This window comes from Solanum pennellii, chromosome 10 (genome assembly GCF_001406875.1).
Source record: "Solanum pennellii chromosome 10, SPENNV200".
NCBI classification, from domain to species: domain Eukaryota; kingdom Viridiplantae; phylum Streptophyta; class Magnoliopsida; order Solanales; family Solanaceae; genus Solanum; species Solanum pennellii.
The window spans coordinates 48,775,042-48,792,801 of record NC_028646.1 but is presented as its reverse complement, the minus strand read 5'-3'; the positions used below and the strand labels follow the sequence as shown (position 1 = coordinate 48,792,801).

The 17,760-nt window shown below is 34.7% G+C and overlaps 1 protein-coding gene and 1 pseudogene across 1 annotated transcript; both read left to right on the top strand.

Moving 5' to 3' along the window:
- The first annotated feature begins 6,233 nt into the window (after window positions 1-6,233).
- LOC107002131 (serine/threonine-protein kinase TOR-like) lies at window positions 6,234-7,305 on the top strand. The gene is made up of 3 exons (XM_015200040.2): window positions 6,234-6,364; window positions 6,541-6,680; window positions 6,952-7,305. The coding sequence occupies exons 1-3, from the start codon at window positions 6,340-6,342 to the stop codon at window positions 7,054-7,056; spliced, it is 270 nt and encodes an 89-aa protein (XP_015055526.1). The 5' UTR covers window positions 6,234-6,339; the 3' UTR covers window positions 7,057-7,305.
- Window positions 7,306-8,946: 1,641 nt separating this feature from the next.
- Window positions 8,947-10,082, top strand: LOC107001315 (annotated as a pseudogene).
- Window positions 10,083-17,760: the final 7,678 nt, after the last annotated feature.

Sequence of the window (17,760 nt, the reverse complement as noted above, 5' to 3'; positions counted from 1 at the left end):
CAACCTATAACTCAAGTTTTGTTAAATCGAAATAGGAAAATTAAATATTGAATGTACTATATTATATGAAAATTATTAGAATTATGTTGCTGGGAGAAATTAAGACTTAATCCTAAGCTTGAAAGTTAGGAACTTGATTATAAGTTTGGAGTGAGTTATTGAGTCTAGACTAGACACATAGTGATATATATGTTATTAATTTTGAAACCTTATTGTTATTAATTATTTGAAGACTTTATTTATTTGGATGTTCAATGAAAGAGGAAGACTCAAGTACCGTAGTGATTGTTCGACTATTTGATGCAAGCGGATTTCTAAACTCTTGTTAAGTGTATGGAATGCGTGTATGTCCTTGTGGTATATGCTTGGAGTAATGGGACTTGGTGATGGTTGACTTGTCCACATTGATTAATTCTAATGATGAAAAAGGGATAATAAAAGGCAATGTGATTAATTGTTTATGTGTGATGTGTTGAGGAAGGTTTCAAAGCTTGTTGAATCATTGTTGATGTGGTACCATGGTTGTGCTTTTGCGAATTGTGCAATTTTGTTAAAATGGTCATATCCTCTTTATTTGTGTGAACATGTCATTTGCATTATTTTAAGACATGGTTGTGACAAGTGTTATGTGCATTGAGAAAAAATGAGAAATTAAAGAGGATGTACCATTTCGAGAGACTATCGCGCGCAACGATGGAGACTATATTTCGAGTAACGTATCGCGTGCCGCGATGGAGACTATATTCTAAGGCACATATCGCGCGCCGCGATAGTTACTATTATCGAGGGTCGTATCGTGCGCTGCGACAGATGCATGGAAAGATATGTCCCCCATGCGTCCCGGAGTGAGAGACAGCGGGTGTGATCACTAGGTCAGACATGCATCATTATACTTGACATTGCACTCCATTGCATTGCACATACTTATCATTAGTGAACTTGATATTGTATTTAGCTGATCTTGTGAATGCTTTTCTGCGGAACTTGTGATTGATAAATACTGAGTTTGTTGTTGATGATATAATATAATTTGTCAAAGTGTTGTTGTTGAGGATATGTAATTTGTCAAAGTGTTGTGGTTGAGGATATGTAACTTGTCTAGGTGTTGTTGATGAGCTATGTGCTATGTAAACTGTGAGCTGTTTGGTTGGACTGATTTTTATGCAGGTTGTAGTTTTGGAGGTTCAGTTGGGGGTGGTAGGAGTGCCCGTATTTCATCCCCGTAGCTTGTGTTTGGAGGTTTACTTGTTGTGTATCGTGTGGTTTGATACTCACCCCTTGCTTCTAAAATATTTTGTAGGTTATTAGCCCAGACCTTTGTGATATATTCTATTCTTTTCCGAGGCTTGTTGGAGATTTGTGAAGTAGCTGTTTGTCATCTCAGCAGCCCTTCTTACTCTTGTTTATGATTTTATTCTACTCTAAAAACAATGTCATATGAGACTTATATTTTCTTTTAATTCAATTGTAATAGTTTAGAGGCTTGTACACGTGACAACCAAGTTTTGGGGTATAATTTAACTTGTAGTAAATTTTCCGCTTTTATTGTACTAGTTGTGATTTAGGCTGCTTTGTCTTGGTGGGATAAGACGAGTGTCATCACGTCCACTTTTGGGTCGTGACAATAATTATCTTTGCTATTTAATTTTATAACTATATACATAAAATAAAATAAAAGTATATTGTAGCTATATATCTTTAATGTATATTGATGTTTGCTATATTCTGAAGTTCTTTTAAAAAATAAATAATACCTACTAATCATATTGAAATCTAGTGGGTTATCAAATTGTTCCAAATGTAATAAAATATTTAGATATAATTTTAAAGTTGAAGAGAGTTAAACTAATAGTAGTAAAAAAGGGAGGTGGAGTTATGATAAAAAGTGAAGACAATAAAAATGACAATGAATTTTTGAAGAAGAAGGAAGAAAGAAAAGGAGAAAATTAATAAAGAGAAAAAGTTAAAATAATAAGAAAAACAATAATTTCTTTTTATAGAAAATTACTTGTAAAAATAAAACTATATTCGTTTTTAAAGTTTGTTCACAATCTTTAAGAGAGTGCATACACTCTCCATGCCAGGTGTACAAAAAAATGATTTAATAATATAAGTTTAGGATTGTTTAGGGGGTAATAGGACGTTTGTATAGTTTTCAAAAAGACACTTAATTACAACAATTTATTATATTTCGGTTTAATATTTAATTTTGTTAAAATTAAAAAGGTCGTTAGTTAATTTGTTGTATTAAAATTTTAGTCGAATTCACAAAATGAACTCAATGTTAATTTATTCGGATAGTCCATAATTACAAATCTCTTGTCTCACATCCAACACATGAAAAGACCAAAATTGGGCCAGCCCCATTGACCCATTTGGTTAAATTTTAATTTATTTGGTTATTCTTTGATTACAAATCTAACCCCACTCTTGGCCAATATTTAAACATGTTTGTATAGTCAGTCAACTTTGCATATCCTTCATGCTCGGTATTGGGGAATGGGGGCACCCTTACAATACTTTAGTCTGACCATGCTGCCCAATATGAGAATCTAACACATACTCTATGTTGCATCTTATTATGATGTAGGCTCGGGTTTAACCATGCGATTAGCTCATATTAATTATTTTTTAATTTCTTCCTTTTAGTTTTATTTTTTAGATTCTTATTATTTAAAATTTTCTTATATTTTTATTATTATGATATTTCCTAAATATAATTTTTATTTTATTTTATATTATTTCTATTTCATTTCCTTCTTATTATCAACATTTTTGTCATTAGCGTAGTTTTGTTAGTATTTTATTTTTTAAAGGAAATTAAAATTCATTGTTGAATAAGGTTAATGATTTACGTTAGAAAATCATATCTATATTTAGATTTAATATTCAATATTGTATGTTTTTAGTAAATTTTTTGTATTAAAATTTTGATTAAATTGATAAAAAAAACTCAATTTAGCTATTTTATAATTACAAATCCAACCCATGAAAAGACCAAAATTGGGCCTACCACACCGATCCAATTCCCGTAAAACCATTCAACTCCAAGTCCAACGTTCACAACACAATGTCTATACACTAAAACTACGACAATTCCAACGTTCACAGAGCAGACTCCGATGTCTGCTCCATACATTTCTAACGTTCATCAACGGCCTCAACGGCATTCCACTCGCGTCGTCTTCCTTCTTCCTTCACCTCGTACAACGGTGTTCGATTAGAGCCATCCACCTCCATTCCGATGTGGAATCCATATGTATTTTCTCTTCTCTTCACTTCATTCTTTCATCTGTTTCGTTTCCCTCCTCAATCCGATCCCATCTTTATTTTTTAATGTTAGCCACTTTCGGGTCTCTTAGGAATTCTCGGCTTGTGGTGGAATCTACAATAGTGTTGTTTCAAGAAAGGTAACCTCGCTTTCATCTCTTTTTGTATCCTTTGTTATTAATGTCCAATAATGGTTTTTGTTGCTTTGTTAGTGTCCCAACTTTGGATTCCCCAAAATTCAGAGTTAGGGGTTGGATAAAATAGGGAAAAGGGCTAGAAAATACAGCTGAAGCAACCTAAGTTTATCAAATACATACAATAAAAGAAGTTCTTTCTTTTTTCTTGTTAATTGCTTGTTGGGGTTCATCCGAAATCTTATGTAGATTTTCCTCTTTGATTTCACTGGTGTGGATCAGATTCTTATTTTCTTAAGGTTAAAATGTTCGATGCTACTTGTATTTTGAAAAGGAAGTAAGATTTTTGACCATCTTGATTGATTTGCAGGCCATGTTTGGTGAGTTATTGAATAATGCCTTATGTTGGCACTATAGTTGTTGGTATCTAGCCACCATGCCCTTGAAACTTACTGTGTAAATATTGATCAATTTGCAGGCTATGGATGCAGGATTATTGATGAGTTTTCTAAAAAGTCCCTTGGCACTCTTCAAGCACGTTGCCTGCAGCTACGAAGTACTTTAGCATTGTATTTAGTTTTGGTAGTATCATCTTATGCTCGATTACTATTTTCTAAGACTGTTTTTTCCTATCGAACTACTTCCTATTGACATTTTCCCTCTCAATATTTTCCTTATTGATAATAGTAATATCAAACTATTACTATTAAATGCTTTTGTATTCTCTTTTGATATTTGGACTGCGAGGACACAATCTCATTTTCAGTTGAGGGTGCCTCTCTTGTACTCATTTTATTGATTGTTTCTGTATATTGTGATTGTTCCCTTGTCGGGCATACTTTTCTTTATTTGAGATGGATTAGTTGCCCTTGTTGGGCTTGATGTTGTTGATGTTTCTGTTGATATTGTGTTGGATTGGTCTATTTTAGTTTTTTATTTGTAGTTTGTAACTTCTATTTTTTTAATAATAAGATGTGGATTGACGATGATGAATAGAGAGTGATGTCCTTCTTAGGTTAAATCATTGATTGCTTGTAAGTGTTTGATTGGCGTTGATTGTGGAAAAGTTTGAGTAGTCGTTCCCGAATAGATGCATGAGGTTTCCTCATGATGGATTGGTTAACGACTTTCTTAAGGGCAAAATCATCATCATTTTGGAAGGTGTTTTGACTTGGTTGGTACTAAGAGCATCGTCATGCATGTGAATCATGAGCATACTTCTCCATTTTTTAAATGTTGAGCATGTTATGAATAATTTATGACAACTCTTTTTGTGACTTTTGATTTGTTAGCGGTTAAAATGTTCAATTTGTATTTTGAAATGGAAGTAAGATTTTGAACCATCTTGATTGATTTGTAGGCCATGTATGGTGAGTTATTGAATAATGTCATTTAGAGTTTAAGGAATAGGCTTAAGATTTAGATTTTAGTGTTTAGGCCCTAAGGTTTAAGGTTTCGGGTTTATGGTTTAGGCCAAATGATTTAGGGTTTAGGCTCTAAGGTTTAAGGTTAATGATATATGGTTTAATATTTAGGCTCTAAGGTGTAGGGACATTAGATGAGCATATGCATCTTCTTTTTTCTACATTTATTTTGGCTTTTTAAAGTGGAAGCTTCACTAGAAGTAAGACGTGGTTTATGGTTTAGGCTACATGGTTTAGGGTTTAGGCTCTAAGGTTTAAGGTTTATGATATAAGGTTTAGTATTTAGGCCCTAAGGTGTTGGGACATTAGATGAGCATATGATCTTCTTTTTTGTGCACTTATTTTGGATTTTTAAAGTGGACGCTTCAGTAGAAGTAAGACGTGGTGCAACCAAAACTCTTACAAGATTGATACCTTGTGTGCATGTTGGTTTATAAGGGACCAAAAGGAATGTTTTTGAGTTTCATTGTTTCCTTTTGATTGTTTGTTTTCATATCTTCGCTTGTGCATCACTTGAAGCTTGTCTTGGAGGGTCTGATTTTTCTCCTTCACATTAATATCACTCAGATATATGAAACTTATTCTCTTCGAATCAATAGATAACAAATGATATGACAAGATCTACTATTTTTCAGTTTTGATGTTGTCTCTAGTGAGTACACTCTCAGATATCAAATTCCGACCCATATGTATCTGCACTCAGACACATTTATATAGAAGTGAACCTTTAACTTTGATATATTGCCTTGGAGTGTATACTAATTGCAGCTTCTGCTTCCTTTTACTGAAGGTCATCTAGTAATTTGACACAGATCGCTGGAAAATGGTGATTCAAACATTAAAGTTTAAAATCATTATATTAGTGTTTCAGTTTCAATCAAAATTGCAAGAGTTTTTCTCATGTCTGTCCAAACTTCATTTTGAATGCAGTTCCTTTCCTTATGTCATGAACAATTGCTAGATGATTCTACTACTACTGTTTTCGAGAACGTAGTGGGTTTTAGCTTGTCGTTTTCGATCTAATCCTTTCTGTTTTAATACTTAAGCAGACTAAATTGTAAGTTATTGAACCTGATAAAGGCTTTTTACTATGTAATTTCTGCAGTACTTTCTTTTAGTTTATGTTGATAAATTGTGGGTGATACCTTCCATTCACAGGAACAAAGAAGAGCTAAGGAAAGATGCTATTGTTACACTTTGTTGCCTAGTTCATGCTCTTGTAGAGGATTTCACCATCTTTTTCCTTTTATTCATAAGATTATGGTTAAACCATAGGCTACAGGTCTGCATTGATTATTCGGGTTCTCCATATCACTACTATGACAATATAAAGACTTATACTACTGAGGAATTTGTTCTTGAAAAGATAATTTTTATGTAGGTCAATAGATTGCAACAGATTGCATACCTGCAGTGAGGCTTCTCAACAGATTACTAAAGAGGATTGGGCAAAGTGGATAGGCATTTCAACATTGAACTTTGAAAGAATCACCTAGTCCAGCATTAAGAACATGTGCAACACTGGCTCAACTACAAGTATTACCTCTTCAACATCCTCATCCTTATCAGGATACCATTATCTAAAAAAATTAAATAATACAAAACCTCTGTTTCATTGTTCATTAGAAAAAGAAACAAAAGCTAAAAGACTTTCTAAAAAAGAGGAAGTGCTTCTACTTGTCTTATTTTTTTCTAATGTTGATCTTTTGCAGCTTTTTTGTTAGGCGGGAGCTGTTTGCTGCAGGTTTTGTTAGTTGATGGTCACAACTTAGTGAGGCTAGTCCAGAGTTTAGAAATGACAATTTCTTCTCCAAATATCCCACTTGAAATTCTTGCTACACTTCTAAACCTGGTCAGTTTTTCCACATTTTTCAATTTCGAAGATATTGATACATATGTTCTCACGAAATTCTTCCACCTGATGTTTTCAATTTGAGAAATTTTAGCATCTTCAAGGTTAGTTGTTCTACCGTATACTTGCCCCCAACATAAAAAGCCTTGAATACTAGAAGAAAAGCACCTATACCTAACAACTATTCTTAAATCTACAATATAAGAAGTTGTTGTTGCACCTCAACAAATTGAATGCATTTTTGTTAAATGTGCAATTTTTGTTGTTGCAGGATGGTGATGCTGAATATTCACTGCTTGTAAACTTGAAAAGGTTGGATGATCTTCAATTGTCAAGGCAAATTTCCATTGAAACATTGCATAATTATCTTGCATAGACTTGCCGCAAGGCTTAGCTCGAGTGGAAAAAGGTGGTGGATTTGTGTCTTAGGTCGTAGGTTCAAGCCCCACACCATGCAAAGTGAAGCCCGAGTGTTTAAGTGGAGAAGGGTAGAGGGGCGGGCCCATTATCCACTGAGTTTAGAAGGCAATGATTGGTCCAAAGGGTGGGTCACAGGCGAATTTCTCGTTATCAAAATAAAAAAAAAGATCTTGCAGAGACTTTTAAGAACTCCAGAAGTTTCGATGACAGGGTAGGTATACACGTATACTGTAGTTTGAAAAATTCTCTTTTTTTGTTGTTGCCAAGACTCAACTTCTTTGGCTTCTGTTTAGGTTATTGGATTTCTGCTTCTTAACACGCATTTGCATGTTTGCAGTGATACCTCACCAATAGGGATGGTATTGTGTCCTTGAATGACGGGCTCTTGGAGATGAAGTGCATTTCTCCAAATTCCGTAGCACCTCACCCATAGATGTCCTGTGCACCAAATTTAGCTAAGAATTTCACTGCGTTTCTCCAAAATTACTGAAGGAATCTTGTCTTACTTCGCCTAGAAGGTCGGGATCTATGATATGTTCAAGTTGTCTCTTCTCCTGCATATTCATTACCCTTTCAGCTAAGTTGACCTGCTCCCTCAGAAGAGATCGATCTCGGGCAGGCCTAGCACAAAGAAGAGGAGGATGGTGAAACTGTTAAAGAAACTCACCAAAAAGTGAAGTTATGCTCTACTGTCCTTAAGCTCACTTTCTCTTATCATGTTCTTGTCATTTTCAAAGATAAATTTCTACCCTTGCTGGTAAATTAGTATCTATTGGTGGAGTTGTCTATGTTTTTCTGACTGCTATTTTAAAGATCTGTAGTGAAAACATGAATAGCATGGATGTTTTGTTTGTTTGATAAAGAGTCTTTTTTCTTGATTTCGTTCCTCAATTTTAATACTAAGTCATGGATAGAGTTATGTTAAACATTCATTTTTTGGTAAAGAGTTATTTACAGTTTTTTGATACATTTCATATGTAGTTCGTTTCTTGATTTTCCTAAAAAGAGATTGAAATAGAACGGAAGCAGAATGCTGTACTTTACATTTGGGCACATTTATCTTTATTGGGATTTGTGTGGAAGAAGACCAGCAGATATCCTAAAGTCTTTCATCTGTTTCAGCCTTAGTGGATTTTTTTTGTTTTTTTTTTAAATTGAGGATTGTACCATTTTATTTCTCTCTTTATAATTTATTTTTGTAGCTTAACTTATTAGCTGCTGATGCAGTTTCTAAGATTAGGTTTATTCTGTTTCAACTAAGATAACATTTTGGAACTTCAACTAAGAAAAAATTAGGATAAGAAGAATTGCTTAAGTAAGGATGTTGCTACAGGTGATCTAGGAAAGAAGGGTTTGGATTAGGAGGATTTTCAATAGGTTTCTATGTATTTGTTCAATGAGGCCCAGGGTCTTCCATTTCCAAAGATTGTGGATCTGGCATTTGTATTTTCACATTGGTCTCAACCATGCTCTAGTACCAGTCTTGCAACAATATTAGAGTATTGGTGCAAAGAGATCGGTCCTTAACTTGCTAATCATTCATGAAATCTTTTTCAATATCTAAAAATACACCGATATGGTGTAATGGTCAAACAAGTTAGCCTGCCTTCTACATTTGATGTCTCTTTTCTATGAGTGACTTACAAGGTATATGTGAACGGTATCCGTGTAGCATTTTGATCGCTTTGGGAGCAACATGCATAGACACAAAAGGCCTTATGTGATTATTCCATAAGAAATACTCAATCCTCTTTTAAAAGTCACTTCAGTTGTGCCTTCCCAGTCCCAAAATAGGTCATTTAAAATAATCCCGTTCATTGAAGGTGACTCACTTCCTATTCAAGGAATGATCCATCCATCAGAAGCTATACTAGTCAGTTTTGTTTTGTTTTGTTGTGCTTGCTTGCTTCAATTCCTCATTAGATTTTCACCGTTTAATCCTTTTTCTGTATATCGATCGAGATGGTTTACACATGGTGATTATAGGACGTTCATTCCTTTATTTGCAGATGTTTTTAAAATCCTTGGAGCAACTTTGAATGTTGCTAAACCAACAAAAGGTTCAAATGTGACTAATTTTGGACTAGGGGTTGTAGGCCTTGCTGTGAGTATTCTTCAAAATAACCTTCTTGTTCTGTTTCATTTTTTATCCATATATATGTTAATGTTACTAATAATGATTGCTAGTGCTTCAAGGATAATTGGTGTTGATTTAAATGTTAACATATTTGAGTAAGGTAATTAACTTGTGCCTTACCATTATCTTATAATTCCTTCCCTGTAACTTGTATCATAGCAAAGCAACTAATTCATCCATTTTACTTCTATTTTACAGCAAACAAATTTTGTGTGACATAATTTGTGAACCGAAGGATTAAAGTAAACTAGGTCAAGAGGTACTAATATCTACTTCTCCTAATGGATCAGTTCGCAAAAGAAGAAAAAGACAGTGTGAGTTATTGTTGATCATTTCTTCTTGAATTTTGATTATTTGATCAGGTAATTGCTGAGATGACTGATGGAAGATTCAATCTGGGTGTCAAGTGTACTGGCTCAATGCTATGATTTCAACATTTGAATTGTCCATGAGGTATGTTTTCTATTATCAAATTTCCTTAATTATATATTATTATTTATACAATAATCTTAACGAACATTGTCGTAATTAATTTTCAGGGGTGGGGAGTGGCTGTTCTTATTGGTATATACCACATAAGAAAGTTGTGTTCAAGACACACCCTATGAACTTTCTAAATGAAAGAACTCTCAAAGGAACCTTCTTTGGAAACCACAAACCTCGTTCGAAAATTCCTTCTTTTATTGAGAAATACAAGACTAAGTAACTTGAATTGGAGAAATTCATTACTCATACACTTCCCATAGTATGAAATCAACAAAGCTTTTGAATTGTTGTTAAAGGGAGAAGGCCTTCGTAAACTTATTTTCCTAGAAAATGAACTTCTAGGTAGTCGCTTTTGTTAGAGCAAAGACCAAGCATTGGGTGGAACACTATGAGAAGGATCTGAAAGCTGCATAAGGTCCCTTCTTAAGTGCTCTTTGTTAATGAGAAATTATGTTGGTGTTGTTCCATCATACTATTCCGGGTTACTAAGTTCTTTTAATGCTTATGTTGTATTCGCCAGGATGTGTTAGAAAGTTTATGCGTGATATAACCATTGCTATAATGAGGTACTATCCACAGCTTATGCACAAATTTATGTCTGACAAAGCAAAAAATCCCATTTTCTTGAACTCATTGTTCATATAAACCTAGAGCTCTATTCTCTTAAAAGACAAGATTAGGTGCATTTGTGAAACCTATTAAGATCATGAACTATATATGGGATTGCTAATATGAAGCTTTTTTTTTGAAATTGTAACTTAAAGCTGTTTTCTTTTGCTTTTCCAGATTTTAAATATTTTGTCTTTCTGATGAACGAGGAATCTTTTAAGCATGGTGAGAGGGAAGCTCAGAGATCTTGTATAAAAGCTTTGATCTTTTAGGCTACTGAGATTTGTTGGGAGTTACAGGACTTCACCCTCAACAAATTGTGAGGGATTGAAGATGAGCTCATTATCAACGTATCATTTTTCCAGAAATGGCATTAGTGCAATATGGAGAAGTGTAGTATTTAAGATGGTGAATTTCATTAAATGCTTCCACAGACGTCTGCCAAGTCTTCCTTCAGGTGTATTTGTGGAACTTATTATGATTATGAACTGCATAGGGGATTGCCAATATGAAATTATTTTTATTTGAACTGGCAACTAAAAGCTGTTTTCTTTTGCTTTTCCAGGATTTTAAATCTTCCGTCCTTTTGGTGAAAGAGGCATTTTTTAAGAATGGTGTGAGGGAATCTCGTAGAATCTTGTGTAAAAGCATTGATCTTCTGTGCTTCTGAGAGTCGTGGGGAGTCGCAGCTTGGTTCACTCATCTCCTAATAGTGCCTTCTATGTTCTCTTCTGGTTAATTGAGTATATTGTTTTTCTTGGTCTACGAGAACTACTCTGCTACTTTCCACTTATGTTTTAAAATGCTAGTTATGCTTAGATGTAAATGTTCTAGATGATACAACCACAGAGAAATAACGTACCCTAAAAAATGAGGAACACATGATGCAGGAAGTGAAAATTTTTCCCACCAATACAAGCACATACCCTTTTCATCCTAAATTCGATCTACTAGTTTAAGTCTTTCACAGTCTTCAATGAGGATATACTGCAAATGATTTGTCATTTGAGTAGATTGGACATTATATTTCAACATGAAAAAGTATGTAGTTTTGGTTAGAGTAGTATCTCCCTTCAACTTTCAGTGAGCCTTGTCTTCTAGTGGCTCAACTTTGTTTGGAAGATGGTAGATTTCTGTAGCTGCTGACTTGGCGGGGCAATCTGAATTTCTTAATATTTGTAGCTATGGCTTGGCACAAAGAACTGAAATCCCCATGACATAATATGAGCCTCTTGCTTTATTTCTCCATTACCAAAACTAACAACCCTCTTCTAGTCCTTTTCCTTTCTTTCACTTTTAAAAAAATTAGCATTAACATCAGCTACAACACTCGTTGTTGGGCCTCATTGTGAGTGATGCGCTCTGGTCCAAAGCACCTCTAAGTTCCTTGTCACAATCACTAGGCCATCCCCATGAGAACTCAATTTAGAACATTTAATATGAGGAGGTAGTGCAAGACTCAAACTGATTCATTGTATGATAGCATGCATTAAATCTCCTTTTGTTTTTATTAACTCAAATAGAGAGCATATGAAGTATATTTTTTATTTTATGACAGAATATGTTAAATAATTCGAATAACGTCCAGTGATTTTCGAGATTTTGCATCATTTTCGATGTAAAGTAATGTGTATCTCTCCACACCCAATCTTAATTTAGCCTGTTTATGTCATTTAAGCCTTTGTCTGCTCAGGCCTATCCTAGCTCATCCTCTCAAACTTTAATATGCAATAAAAGAAGTTGCTGTAGCACCTTAATAAATTGAAGGGGACTATGTGTTTTATTGATGCATTTTTGTTAAATATGCAATTTCTGTTGTTGCGGGATGGTGATGCTGAATATTCACTACTTCTAAACTTGAAAATGTTAGATGATCTTCAATTGTCAAGGCAAATTTCCATCAAAAGGTTGCATAATGATCTTTGACAATCTGCCTCCAAGGCATAGCTCGAGTGGAAGAAGGTGGTGTAGCAGGTTCAAGCCCCACACTATGCAAAGTGAAGCCCAGTATTTAAGTGGAGAAGGTTAGAGGGGCGGGCCCATTATCCACCGAGTTTCAAAGGCTATGATTGGTCCAAAAGGCGGTTCATAGGATAATTTCTCAGTTATAAAAAAAAGATCTAGGTGAGACTTTCAAGAACTCCTGATGTTTTGATGACAGGGTGGGTATACTGTAGTTTGAAAATTTCTTTTTTTTTCCGTAGTTTTGCCAATACTCAACTTCTTTGGCTTACTTTTAGGTTATTGGATATCTGCTTTTGAACACGCATCTTCATGTTTGTAGTGATAACTCACCAATTGGGATGGTACAATTTTCTTGAATGACAGGTCTTGGAGATGGCCTGTGCAGCAGATTCAGCTAAGTATTTCACCGCTCTTTCTCCAAACTTATTGATGGAATCTGGTCTTACTTCGCCGAGAAGGTCGGGATCTATGATATGTTCCACTTATCTCTTCTCCTTCAAATTCATTGCCGAGTCAGCTTAGTTGACCTGCTCCCTCGGAAGAGATCGATCTCGAGCAGGCCTAGCACAAAGATCTTCGCATAAAATGGTCACGATTGTTGGAAGAAGAAGGATGGTGAAACTGTTGAAGAACTGTTAGAGAATCTCACGAAAAGGTGAAGGTAAGCTCTCTTGTCCTTAACTCACTTGCTCTTATCATGTTCTTGTCATTTTTAAAGACAATTTAGACCCTTGCTGGTAAATTAGTATCTATTGGTGGAGTTGTCTATGTTTTTCTGATTGCTATTTTCTTGATCTATAGTAAAAACATGAGATAGCCTATGTTTGTGTTCAAAAGCTTCATGATTTAGCTATGATTTATTTATCAAAGTCATAATATTTTTGATATCTTTACTGCTGCAAAACAACTATTGGGAAGTCAGAAGGAAAACATATAAGTTGCTTGCTTTAATTTTGAAATATTTTCAGTTTCTTTGAAAAATGCATGTTTCAATACCTAATATTCTTTACAACTCAGACTTAATGCAATAAATTTGGTTAGGTTTTTATTTAATGACTTCCTTCATGTGGCTCTTTTACTATGGTGCACATGTTTTATTGCCCCTCTTGTATTAGTGATGAATGAATTGGCTGATAAAGGTCTTTGTTCTGTAGCTAGAAGGATAGTGCGAGAAAACAAAATATATTCTAGTGCAAGAGAGTAATAGGAAGGTACAATACTGTATATATGCTTTTTAATTATTAAAGAAATTATAATTAGGGTTGGGAAACATGTAGTCCTGTTCTTCAATTGCTTGTTAGATGGCCATTAAAGACCTATTTGCTTTGGTCATCAAAATGCGAAATTGATTTGCTATCTAGGAGTTCTGGAAGGACGACATGTATTTTGAAAAAAAATTTACTTATAAGCATCTTTAAATGTATATTTTGTGTAATTGCTTTTCCTTTTTTGTTTGCTAAACTAAACATGAATGTAATGTAATCCCAATCAAAATTGAAATAGTAATCTCTATATATTTTTAAGGGGAGGGGGGTTCGAATGCTTAAGCTCTACACATTTCATTAGGATGCTTGATGGTGGTTTCATTATGATTTTTATTTATGTGACTTTAGAGTGCCTACATTAATTGATGAATTTGAGAAATTTTAGCATCTTCAAGGTTAGATGTTCTACTGTATACTTGCACCCAAAATAAAGAGCCTTGAATACTAGAAGAAAGCACATATACCTAACAACTATTTTAAATCTACAATAAAAGATATTGATATAGCACCTCAACAAATTTAATGCAATTTTGTTAAATGTGCAATTTTTGTTGTTGCATGATGGTGATCCTGAATATTTACTCTTGTAACTTGACAAGGTTGGATGATCTTCAATTGCCAAGGCGAATTTCCATCGAAAGCTTGCATAATGATCTTGCACAGACTGCCCCCAAGGCTTAGCTCGAGTGGAAAAAGGTGGTGGATTTGTGTCTTAGGTAGTAAGTTCAAGCCCCACACCATGCAAAGTGAAGCCCAGTATTTAAATGGAGAAAGATAGAGGGGCGGGCCCATTATCTACTGAGTTTAGAAGGCTATGATTTGTCGAAAGGACAGGTCACATGCGGATTTCTCGATTATCAAAATAAATAAAGATCTTGCAAAGACTTTTGAGAACTCCAGAAGTTTTGATGATAGGGTGGGTATACTATAGTTTGAAAAATTCTTTTTTTTTTGTAGTTTTGCCAATACACAACTTCTTTGGCTTGCTGTTTAGGTTATTGGATTTCTGCTTCCTAACATGTATCTGCATGTTTGCAGTGATAGCTCATCAATAGGGATGATACTATTTTCTTGAATCACGGGCTCTTGGAGATGAAATGCATTCTCCAAATTCCGTAGCACCTCACCCATAGATGGCCTCTACACCAGATTCAACTAAGTGATCCACTGCGTTTATCCAATCTTTCTGAAGGAATCTGGTCTAACTCTGGCCAGAAGGTCGGGATCTATGATATGTTCAAGTTGTCTCTTCTCCTACAAATTCATTGCCGAGTATTCTAAGTTGACCTGCTCCCTCGAAAGAGATCGATCTCGGGCAGGCCTAGCACAAAGATCTTCGCATAAAATTGTCACCATTGGAGGATGAAGAAGGATGGTGAAACTATTAGTGAAACTCACGAAAAGCTGAAAGTATACCCTATTGTCCTTCAGCTAACTTGCTCTTATTATGTTCTTGTTATTTTCAAAGACAGTTTCTACTTGCAGCCTCTATTTTTACCAGAAGATCCCTATGAAAGAGCCACCCTTGCTGGTAAATTAGTATTTATTGGTTGAGTTGTCTAAGATTTTTACTGATTGCTATTTTAAATATTTTTAGTAAGAACATGAGATATCCTTTGCTTGTTTTCAAAAGCTTCATGATTTATTAATGATTTATTTATCACAGTCAGAATTATTTTGATATCTTTACTGCTTAAAAACAACTTTTAGGAAATTTGAAGCGAAACATATGTGTTGCTTTCTTTCATTTTGAAACATTTTCAATTTCCTTGAAAAATTCATGTTTCAAAAGATAATATTCTTTCTATATACAACTCAGAAGCTAATGCAATAAATTATGTTAGGTTTTTATTAGTGATGAATGAATTGGCTGGTAAAGGTCTTTGTTGTGTAGGTAAAAGGATAGTGCGAGAAAGAGAAGGATATTCAAGTGCAAGAGAGTAATGGGAAGGTACGATACCTTATAGGCTTTTTAATTATTAAAGTAACTAGAATTAGGGTTGGGAAACATGTAGTCCTGATCTTTACTTTCCTGTTAGATGGCCATTAAAGCCATATACATGGGGTGTGTATATCAGATTCTTGTTTAACCTTTCATCCATTTTTTTGGGGACGATGTGTGTTAAACAATCCTCAAGCTTCTATTTTTCTTTTGTCAAAAAAATGCAAAACTGATTTGCTGTCACAAAAATCTGGAAGGATGACATGTATTCTGAAAATTTATTTATAAGCATCTTGAAGTGTATATTTTGTGCAATTGCACTTCCCTTTTTTGTTTGCTAATTAGCTAATTAAATATATGCCGCCAGAAAATTCACCTCTCATAACTTATTTTGACTTGAATGAACCAAATATGAGTGTAATGTAATCACAACCAAAATATACATAGTACTCGATGTATATTTTTATGGGGAGGGGGGTTCGAATGATAAAGCTCTACACATTTCATTAGGATACTGGATGGTGTTTCATTATAATTTTCATTTGTGTTACTTTAGAGTGCCTACATTAATTGATCAATTTGAGAAATTTTAGCATATTCAAGGTTAGCTGTTCTACCGAATACTTGCCCCATAATAAAGAGCCTTAAATACTAGAAGAAAAGTATATATACCTAAAAACTATTCTTAAATCTGCAATAAAAAAAGTTATTGTAGCACCTGAACAAGATGAATGCATTTTTGTTAAATGTGCAATGTTTGTTGTTGCAGGATGGTGATCCTATTCACATCTTGTAAACTTGAAAAGGTTGGATGATCTTCAGCTTTCGAGGCAAATTTCCATAGAAAGCTTGCATAATGATCTTCCATAGACTGCCCCAAGGCTTAGCTCGAGTGGAAAAAGATGGTGGATCTGTTTCTTAGGTCGGAGTTTCATACCCCACACCATGCAAAGTGAATCCTGGTATTTTAGTAGAGAAGTGTAGAGGGGTGGGCCCATTATCCACCAAGTTTAGAAGGCTATGATTCGTCCAAAGGGCGGGTCATAGGAGGATTTCTCGGTTATAAAAAAAGGATCTTGGAGAGACTTTCGAGAACTCCAGAAGTGTTGATAACAGGGTGGGTATTCTGTAGTTTGAAAACTCCTTTTTTTTTGAAGTTTTGCGAGTACTTTACTTTTTCTTCTTATTGTTTAGGTTATTGGATTTCTGCATCTTTACACACATCTACATGTTTGCAGTGATAGCTCACCAATTGGGATGTTACTGTTTTCTCCAATAACGGGCTCTTGGAGATGAAGTGCATATTCCAAAGTCCATAGTACCTCACCCATAGATGGCATGTGTACCAGATTCAGCTAAGTATTTCACCACTGTTTCTCCAAACTTGCTAAAGGAATCTGGTCTTACTTCGCCAAGAAGGTCGGGATATATGATATGTTCCAATTATCTCTTCCCCTACAAATTAATTACCCAGTCAACACAGTTAACCTTCTCCCTTGGAAGAGATCAACCTCGAGCAGGCCTAGCACAAAGAATTTTGCATAAAATGGTCACTATTGGAGGAACAAGAAGGATGGTGAAAATGTTAAAGAACTGTTAAAGAAATTCACGAAAAGGTGAAGGTATGCTCTATTCTCCAGCTCTCTTGCTCTTATCATGTTCTTGTCATTTTCAAAGACAATTCCTTCTTACAGCCTCTATTATTACCAGAAGATCCCTATGAAAGAGCCACCCTTGTTGGTAAATTAGTATATACTGGTTGAGTTTTCTGTGTTATTCTGATTGATATTTAAAAGACCTATAATGAAAAAAAGGTATGCTCTATTGTCCTTCAGCTTCTGGTTAAACATTTCTTCTATTTTTTTTGGGGACGATGTGTGTTAAACAATACAAGCCTCTATTTTTCTTTGGTTAACAAAATGTGAAAATTATTTGTTGTCTAGGAGTTCTAGAAGCACGACATGTATTCTGAAAATTTATTTATAAGCATCTTGAAGTGTACATTTTGTGTTATTGTACTTGCCTTTTTTTGCAGCTTATTAAATGTATGCCGCCAGAAAATTAATGTCTCAAAGCTTATTTTTTGATTCCCTAAAAGTTGTTTTTTAGCAGTAACAACCCCCCTCCACGATGCCCCCCATACCTCCTCACCACCCTAACCCCCACTCCCTCAACCCTTCACCCCCTCTTACCCCCATACCTCCCTTACCCCCTCCCTCTATACCCTTTGAAAACATGAATTGATTTTTTTGAACA

Bases quoted from the DNA above. Each gene is read 5' to 3' on its own strand.
- LOC107002131 (XM_015200040.2), top strand. From the start codon at position 6,340: ATGTGCAACACTGGCTCAACTACAA. The intron at 6,365-6,540 runs GTATTACCTCTT...GATCTTTTGCAG, and splicing joins CAACACTGGCTCAACTACAA to CTTTTTTGTTAGGCGGGAGC. The intron at 6,681-6,951 runs GTCAGTTTTTCC...TTGTTGTTGCAG, and splicing joins TTGCTACACTTCTAAACCTG to GATGGTGATGCTGAATATTC.